Genomic DNA, 9,650 nt, shown 5'->3' on the forward strand with positions numbered 1-9,650 from the left:
TCTACTGGAGCCTTACACCAAGTACCACACAGCCCACTCACTCTCTCACAACCCCCCATCCTGGTGGGGAGGAGAAGGAAAAAGTAAACCTCATGGGTTGAGACTAGAACAGTTTAATAACTGAAACAAAATTACTGAATATTATAATAATAATAGTAATGAAAAGAAGACAGGGGGAAGAATAAAACCCAAGAGAAACAAGTGATTCACAATAAAATTTGTCACCCGCTGCTGACTGATGTCCAGTCCATCCCCAAGAAGTGACTGGCAGCCCCAGTTTATATACTAGGGATGATGTTCCTTGGTATTAAATACCCCTTTGGCCAGCTCAGGTCAGATGTCCTTCCTATGCTACTTAATGGCTCCTTTTGCACTTGCTCAATGGCAGAGCATGGGAAGCAGAAAAGTCCTCAATTCAGAGTAAACGCTAAAACACCAGTGTGATATCAACATTATTCTCATACTGAATCCAGAAAACAGTCCTGTACCAGCCACTAAATAGAAAATTAACTCTATTCCATCTGAAACTAAGTTCTAAAAAACATCATGCTTCTTTGATCCTTACCACTTCTCTTCCCAAAAGCAGAGCTGATAAACAGTAGTGGTGTGTGCACTTCTCCTTCTGAAGAACCACCATGACTGCCTGTTTCAGACATTCCATGGTCCCCACAAACAACTAACAAATTGGGAAGAGAAGCTTCCTCCTGCAAATCACAGGAAAAAAAATCTAAATTACCATATAAACACAATTAATTTCTATAATTTCACTATCTTCATCACTTTCAAACATGAGTATGTCTCAAAATTAACTTCAGTTTTGAAACTTACTCACCCTGGGGCAGATAATAAGAGATCACTGCAATTAAGTGTAACTCAGTAATAGTAATTTTAAAAAGTTAAGCCATATTCATATCTTAACACACTTGTCAGTATCTTAGCAAAAAGAAAAAAAGGCATAAAAAAAGTTTTTTTTAAAAAACCCTGAATTTACAGAGTTACAAGAAACTCTCTGGAAGATGAAAAAAGGCTATCACACCATGAGAAGAAAATCAGGAGTCCCAGAAGAGCACCATTAACACAGAAATATTCCCCCTCTTCATTTCTGCAGCTTCACTGAGTTTTAATGTAAATGCTGAATTATTAACTAACATAATATCAATTCAATATAAAAAATAATCCTGTTTCTAATAGTCTCTAGCTTCCCAAGAGCTTTAGGGATTGAAACCTGACTGATTTGGGATTTAAATCTGACAGTCAATGAAGACTAAACATTAATGATTGTCGAAGAATGATGTCGAATGAGGTGTATGTTTCTGAATAGAGACACAGAAACTTAAGTGAGGCCTGTCCAAGAATTCTGAGCTAACAAATCAAAGTGGCAGAAAATTAACAGTCCTTCAACAACAAAGTACTTTTGTATCACCTCTAGTTATAACCAGCACATATTGTATCCAAAAAATAAACTGTTTTTATTATATCTGTATCCTAAAACAGAGATAAAGGCTTGAATATAAATGGCAAAAGCCAAGATACTAAAAAGCAGCAAAACAACTGTAACATTCATAGAACTTCGACACACAGGATTTAACCTTACTTTTCAGGTAGTAGTATCCACTTGATTAAAAATACCATTAAAATTTCATAATCAGCTATTCTGAATTGCAGTAACCAAAAACAAACAATAAAAAGAGCTTCAGGCCACCTGGAACTAGGACTTGGTATTTCAGTATCTAGTCTGCTTAGGTAAGTCACAACTAGTATTTAGAAATCTAAAAACAGATTCAGATGAGCTACATTTATCATTAAAAAAAAAAAACCAAAAAAAACCCAGATTAAGATCACTACTTCCATTTGAATTTATCAAATATCTAAGAATTCCGTTTGCCTTCATAATTCTGGATATCAGAGCTATTAGCTACACGTGCCCATTACTTCTTCTGCAGAATTTCATTACTAGAAAGCACACCAACAACTGTTTTAATTCACAAGTGAGAGAACTTTGGCAGGCATTCCTCTCGTCTTCCTGCACATCAAGGGGATGTTATTTCCCACAGCTGCCCAGAAGACGCTGTTAGCAGATGTTACCAAGGTCAGCCACCAAATCCTTAAAAATGCTACACTGAGAAATAGTCCAGGAAGGCAAAGAACAGAATACACACTTCAGTCTGTGAATAAAGAAGCTACCAACAACAACCAGCAAGCATTTTAATGTCAGTCCACAACTAACAGACATTGACCCAAGAAGCTGTATTACCTTTGAAAGAAGGGAAATATGAATCTTCTTCAGTATGTTATCCATCTCACGAAGTTTTGGTCCCACTAATGGGCTGTTTGGCCCAGTCATATGACCAATATGGTCCAACCCCAGGTAATGTAGTATTAGGAGATCCCAGTCTTCTCTCTTTAACACTCTATCCAAATGTCTCGTCACATTATCATCAACCTCAAAGAAAAGAAAACAACTACAAGGTAAAAAAAACTTCTCTCTTTTAAAAAGCATAAAAAATTAACTGCACTACCCATGAAAATTCTATATAAATTGATGAGATTACATGTGCAATGTTAGTAAGAAAAAAGGATTGATTACTTCAGTGTCAGGCAGTCAAATATATTTGTCTAACAAAATAGATTCTTCACCCCATTTAATCTTTTCTGGTAAGGACGCACCAGATTACAGGCAGAAAAGGCAAATGGGTTACCAAGCTTCTACAGAAACTTTTAAAAACTGTTCCAAGAACTTTTCAGTCACTTTCACTACACACTCCAGATTATCACTTCCCATGTGATACAACGTATCACAAGTACAGTTTAGTGATGGCAAAGTCTGAGGTACAACAAACTCTAATCTCTCAACTGCATTTTTGCTAGTGTGCAAACACAAGATGGTACTTGCTATAAGTAAAAGAACTGACAACATAATGAGAAAGAAAAACTGTTAGAAAAGTGCTATTTGGGGCCTAACTCAACTATTCTCCTGCTTAGATTGACAATGCATTTTTAGCTGCATATACTCTCTTCAGTTATTAAAAATCCTTACACTATCTCCCATGTGGTACTAATTTGTTGAGTAAGTATATAACTACCAAAAGACTATAAAAAGCTGTGCGTTTAATAGACTATATTAAGACAGCATAAGGACTGCATATAGAGCTTGGGAGCCACATAACCACAGATCTGATAGAACATTTGTACTTTTTACTCCAGGTAGAAGCTTTTGCAAGTCTTATCAACATAACCAATTAAACAATCTTCCAATTCACATTAGACCTTTCTAACTTCCTTAAATAATAAAATACTTCAGTCAGTAGCAGCAGTTCAATGGCTTGAGGTTTTACAAATCATAAACGTTCAAAAATTAAGTAAATTTGTCAAAGCATTTACACTTCTAATGTGCCCAGAGTAAGAATTATCAGAATTTGCTTCACTTACTTTCTATGCTCCCTCTTTTACAACATAAAGAAACACTGCTCCCATTGCAATTACAAAAGTGATGCAATACTATAAAAGTATACCTTTAAGAGACCAAGCTAATTTATTAATGAATCTCTTCAAGATTGCACCAACTAAAAATATCTGATAGTAACTGAAAATGTGGACAGTAGAATTTTTAAACAAAGGAATTAGTCTAATTTCCAACCACAACAGGTTTTGTGAGAAAACTGCATGTTTACTTAAATTATAGAGTGATAAATTGATGATTACTGTATCATCCCAACACTTTTTACAGCATATGCATGAGGGATTCAAATGCTTAGTTTTACAGCACCCACACTAAAATGACATATAAATTCAATTTCTATTTAATTGCCAGGTGAATATTTCAGAACAAGGGTAGCTTTAGTCACTCACTCTCAGAAACTGACACTGTTTATACTCACTTCATTTAACTTGGGATTCTACAAAACCTCTCACCTCTGTGAAGTCTGACACAAAAAACGACGTTGTTCCATCATATTCCACGAAGTGCTTCGGGAACAACTTGACCCAAGTATCATCACCATAAAATATTATTCTTTTCCCAGCTGTTTTTGCCTGCCATATCAGATTGTCATCCAAGAGAGCTGGAGAATTGAGGTTCACAACAACATCAATGAAACCAGGTATGCTACCTGTCATCAAAGCCTAATGAAAGAAGAAGAGACACATTAAACAGGAAACTTCCAGTGCTCAGAAGACAGTAGTAATGGGAGGAAACAATAAGCCAGATGGCAGACAAATCATATTTTTGGTAAGGAAATATAACAAAGTAAAAAACACAAGCTGTCTTGCCACATAACCTCATCTGCCACAACACAGTGCTAGTTGATGTCTATGATAACAGCTTTACAGAAAGTACAAAAAATATTACTGTCTCAATTAATGGACAGAAAAAAGACTTTCAGTCTTTTCATCAAACAAACAGTTGATGTTTGTTTCATTTACTGGTCATTAAACGGCCAAAAGACAATTTAGGTGTAAGTAAATTGACTCAACATTAAAAACAATAGTACCTTCAAAACAGTAAGTAAGAAACTTCTAGAAGAAGCACTGAAGTCCATGTATAGAGTTACCAGACTGTCCCTCCCTCACTCTCCTGCTAGTTGACCTACCAATGATCACTCCTTCAGCCTCTTCAGTGCACAGAGGTGTTACTTAGATCTACCGTTAACAAGCCTGGGTGATCTAGTATTTTGATGACACCAACAAAATTCATCTTTTATTTACCTGGAACTTGGCATAATTTCCTTTTTAAGCTCTTCAGAAGCATCTCTATGACAAAACAATTTTATACTAAACTGGATTTTCTCTCAGAAGTTACAAGAATACAGAAAAATACAGTAAAAATATTCCTAGATAGAAGACAATGGAAAACTGGACAACTAAGAGACTATTGCCTTCCCATGATGACAAATAAAAAGGCTATGTCAATCATTTAAGCCTGGACTAGGGCCTTATCTGTCCTTAACCTATTGCCCATGGCAAATCAGGAGTCTATCACACACACTCAGCAAAGAGACATTCAGCCATAGATTGCACTAACACCACAGACATGTCCTTTATGCCAACTCCAAGCATATGAAAGAATTCATACTTCAAAAGCTTCTCCAATGAAACAACAGAAAAAAATCCCTTTTACCTTAATTCGAGGCATAGTCACAGTGGGTGGCTTGGCTTCAGCAATGAAACTGTAGGAAGTCCCTTTTTCAACAACTTGAGTAGTATATGGCATGAACTGTTTACCTTTGGATCCAAACACAAAGTCATCTCTCAAAGCATCTATCAACACAATGACGACTTTTTTGAAAAGCGGTGGAGGAATCTTGGTCCAGTTAGAAACCATTCCTAAGCAACAAAAACAGGTCATATAAAAGTCATCAACAAAATTTCACCAAAGGTGAGACAGAAGCTGAAGAACAACTTTACCACATAAATGAGTACTTTCAACTTCTTTACTAATTCTACACCCAGAATCAAGCAGCTGCAAACAGCAAACCTGGAAAGTAATATGAAGAAGATGAGTTTTCAAGCCATCCAGCACAGGAATAACACAACAACTCCAATACCACCTCTAGGAAGTAAAATGTGATGTGAAAGAAATATGTGACACGTAATTGAGAAAACTGAGGAAAAGCTTTGAAACTGAGAGTGTTCAAAGTAATAAGAAGGAATGGCTGCTACCTTCTCTCTTTTTACTTCAGCAGAGTTGAACTAATTGTATCTGACAGACAACTTCTGTAAGAAAAATGACATAGCATTCACCTGTGCTAATACCCAATTTTGCAGATCACAACATAAACAATGCCTCTGCATGAAATCTTACCCTAAGATAACAGGAAGATTACAAAAAAAGAGATAGTTTCACTGAAACCTGTATGAAATAGATTTATGCACATTCACTCCCTTCAAGGTAGAAGACTGTATGACATGCTAATTCAGTGATGGCAGCTCCAGGGCCAAAATCCAATTCCAGAATTCCCTGAACATAGAGGTGGGTACAGAAAAATGCTGCTGTGCATCAAGTAGTAGGCAATGCCATGCCTTCAAGCCCACCTCTTTCTCTTGCATGGACTTAATTCTGGCCACAGCAACTCTTCATCTGCATTGAACTTGGTCCACATGGTGACATTCAGGTCTTACAGCAGCATTTTTGCTCCAACCTCTACAGGTCTCATTTCTCTATCAGGAAAAAACACAGAAGGGCAAAATGGAAGCAGAATGTATCCTGCCCACAGGTCTCTACCCAGACACCATTGTGTTGAACCAACTGCTCAGTAAATGCGTTACATAAAGTTAGGGGGTTTACAATCGTTTAGAGCAAAGTTTTTTTCTGCAAAAGCGGATGACAATTTGGAAACACTGCAGATAATGGTGTGCCTAACACGGCAACATCAAAAACAACCTCAGGAATTTTATTCTGGGGTACACAGATAAGCGTCTGTGATCACTGAAATTCACAGAGTAGTTACTGCTAGCAATTCTTCCAGATCAAGAAATGGGGGAGAAGGGCACAGCAGGGAGAAGGAAATCTCAACAAGAAAATGCTGACCGTAAGCAATTCTAACTAAATTGATAATTTTGGTTTTTTCTGGGACTTTAATTGTCAACCTATCAGGTATGCTTTGGCTCTCCATGAAAAACAAGACGGCACCACCAGATGTTCTGTTAGTTACATCTTTCACTAAGCAGTGGATGGGGGAAAGAAAGCTTGCTGGATACCAAAAATGTTCATATCACAAACACATATGCCCTACTCCTAACCTCCTCCTGCAGTGTGATTTATCAGAAAGTCAAAGCGTTGAGAAGCTCAAATCAATTTGGAGTCATTTACAAGCCATGTGAAAATACTTACTGCAAGATAGCTAAAGCAACACATTGTCCAAGTCTTGCCATGCAGCATGCTTATTTATCTCTGCCAGGGTTACTTAGAAAACAGTTACTCTAAATGAACCTGAACTTCTGTGAAGAAAACCACAGGTACTCTATCAAGAACTTGTTACAATAGTGTGCTGCAAGCATTCAGTATCACAGCCTTCTTACAGGCAAGACAGCATGCACTCAACAGCAGTCAGGACTCACAAAATGAAACATTCAGGAGTTAAAGAAGCACTGAAGAAATACTCTTTTCTGAACAGGTCTAAAGTAGGTTGAAAGCCTTCTGCATCATGGTTTAGTAAGCAATACCCTGCTTTTAGACATTATCATCCAGACATAACTCTGCAAGCACATTGTAACCAAGTACTACTGAAAGAATTTTCCTACTGTCACTCCATTTTTGCCTAGCACACCTAGACTTGCTCGTGACATGCCTAAATTTAAACTGCTTGTAGAGCCCTGTGGCACACACTTCCACCCTTCAACACAAACCAATCCTTTCAAAACCAAATTGTCTGACATCTCCTTCCCACCCAGTCTCCTTCTACATTAGTCGTCTGCTAATAATCACATGTGAATGCAATATTTCACTCACAGCAGCCTAACAAATATATAGTGATAGTCTTGTTAAACTCAAGCTAAAAATCAACCAGCACACCACACTCTAAACCACACAACCTTGTTCTCTCCACTATGTCTTGCAATTTAAGTTAACCTGTCCCTACAGGCATAACATCACTCACTTTAGAAGAACTAACAGTAAATACCAAGCAGCTAAACACCCAGTTTGGCACTTACAGTCCGGCTCCAAAAAGTTAACCATAACTTGGTGTCCCAATCAAGAGCTTTATATGAGCAAAATACTACTCTATCCACCTGCCAAGTCAGCTTGAAGTTTCATCCCACAAGCTCCAAACTGGTGAAAAACAGTCCCTCAAGTACACAATCCTCTTCGCATTACTTTAGTACAATTTGTGACTGAACGTATGAGACAACTACTTTATTAGCGTATCCTCTACAGGCTCCTTAAAAAGATTCTTGAAAATTCTGGTTTCACAATTCAGCTCTGGAACGGAGCAGGACTTGTAAAGACAGCAATTTCACAGAAATGGTGATGGATGGCAATACTGTAGATGTTGCAACCTGCATTACTCTAGTTGCTTTGTCACTACGGAGGTGTTAAAAGTCTCACTGAGGTGAGGCTCACGGAGTCTAAGACACACACTCACACACCACGGAAACATCACAGAAACAATGAATCTCGGGCACAACACAGCCAGCGAATGATCACAGGAAACGCGTGAGGCGTTTAAGCTAAGGCGGCATCATTGAATGCAAGCAACCTGCCCTTGAACAGCACCGGGTATCACGGATCCGTCAGTCAGGGAGAGGGAAACAAAACGACAGAAAAGCACAACCTTCAAAAAAGTGACAGCTGACGCTTGAGGCTTTTCGACTGCGTGCAGGTATCCTGCCTGTGTTCCCTAACTACGTGAAAACCAGTTCAGTTCTGAACTACTCGGGAAATGGGTCTGGAAACACGAGGGCGCTACAGAAAGTTGTTCCGCGACACCGCGGCACGGGGCGCGTTACCTGCGCCGGGCGGGGCCGGCTCGGCGGGAGGCTCCGCGCGGGCCTCTCTGCGGGGCACGGACCTGACGGGCACCGGGAAGAAGCCGCGGAGGAACAGCGCGACGCCCAAGGCCTGCACGAGGAGGCAGGAGGAGGCGAACACCCCCGAGCGCAGCCGCATCCTGCTTCGGCAGCGGCGACGGCAGCACCAACCCGGCCCGGCCGGCGCTGCGCCGGCTCTGCGGGGCCGCACCTGCGGCGCCCCGCCCCGCCCGCCTGGCCCCGCCTCCGGCCCGCCGCCCGCCAACCAGCGGCCACCGCGCCCTTCCGCCAAGCCTCGCTATTGGCCAGCGGCCGGCAGCCCCGGCGCGAGCGGGTAAGGGCAACACCGAACCGGAAGTACAGCCCCTCATTCCTCCCCACAACCCTGCTCCCGGACACGCCTCCCGCTTCCACAGCCCGCATAGCGCCTCGGGACCCGCCTCCTGGACCTGCGCCCCCCCTCCTGCGCCCACCCCCGAGCTCCGCGTCCCACCTCCGCCGTTAGCCTCTGGGGCGCACGTCCCGTTGCGTATCTCATCTCTGCTTTCCAGCCCCCGCTTGCCGCTCCCGCGTCCCGCACCTGTGAACCAAATCCGCATCGTGCGCTCCAACCCCTCATCCCAGCCCGCGTCCTGACCCCGCCTTCCCCGGCGGGAGCGGAAAGGAGGTTCCATGGATTGCTGCAGCGAAGGGTGCTTGGCAGGGGAGGAAGGAGGCCTGGGCAGTGGCTGCTGCGGGTGTTGGGCAAGCAGAATCTTTCCCCCCGCAAACCCACACTTCTTAATAAAATTGAATAAGGCTATTTCTCAGTCTTTCCGTTGGAATGGAAATGGACTGTGGCAGGCAGATCATGTCAGAAGATGAGGAGAAATAAGTTTTAAATTTTCTGAAAAGCACACCAAAGACACTCTGCGAAGTGAAGCAGAGTTTATACTGGTCTCACTATGTATACTGAAATAGGAAGATAGCGTCAAAATTTTGTTCTCCCAGAGAAAACTGCTCCTCATTTCTACCCAGGCAGCTTATGTATGGCCCAGCACCGTGCTGGAAAGATGTGGTGCATGTTTCTGCAGTGCACAAAGTCCTTGGCTTTACCTGCAAGTGGCACATTTTCCCTGACCTAACAAGCACAGCACCCTGCCAGCTGCACTTCCACTTACACCTGGATGTGTCTGGCTGCGGAC

General features: G+C 41.3%; 1 protein-coding gene across 6 annotated transcripts in view; it reads right to left on the bottom strand.

Moving 5' to 3' along the window:
* The window catches only part of PIGG (phosphatidylinositol glycan anchor biosynthesis class G), a 72,400-nt gene extending 63,256 nt beyond the window's left edge, over positions 1-9,144 (bottom strand). The window contains exons 1-7 of one of the 6 annotated variants that reach the window (XM_039724066.1): positions 8,446-8,571; positions 6,031-6,156; positions 5,404-5,473; positions 5,117-5,322; positions 3,913-4,122; positions 2,255-2,443; positions 566-704 (exon numbers count right to left, since the gene is read on the bottom strand). In XM_039724066.1, the coding sequence (XP_039580000.1) occupies positions 566-704; positions 2,255-2,443; positions 3,913-4,122; positions 5,117-5,322; positions 5,404-5,473; positions 6,031-6,045 (829 nt within the window). In that variant the 5' untranslated portion in view covers positions 6,046-6,156; positions 8,446-8,571. Of the gene's footprint in view, positions 1-565; positions 705-2,254; positions 2,444-3,912; positions 4,123-5,116; positions 5,323-5,403; positions 5,474-6,030; positions 6,157-8,445; positions 8,858-8,959 lie in introns of those variants that run through there. The other 5 variants (XM_039724067.1, XM_039724069.1, XM_039724064.1 and 2 more) reach the window with 5 other exon arrangements.
* Between the last annotated feature and the right edge of the window lie 506 nt (positions 9,145-9,650).

The sequence above is a fragment of the Passer montanus genome, unplaced genomic scaffold (assembly GCF_014805655.1).
Source record: "Passer montanus isolate IOZ18808 unplaced genomic scaffold, ASM1480565v1 scaffold52, whole genome shotgun sequence".
In the NCBI taxonomy this organism is placed as follows: domain Eukaryota; kingdom Metazoa; phylum Chordata; class Aves; order Passeriformes; family Passeridae; genus Passer; species Passer montanus.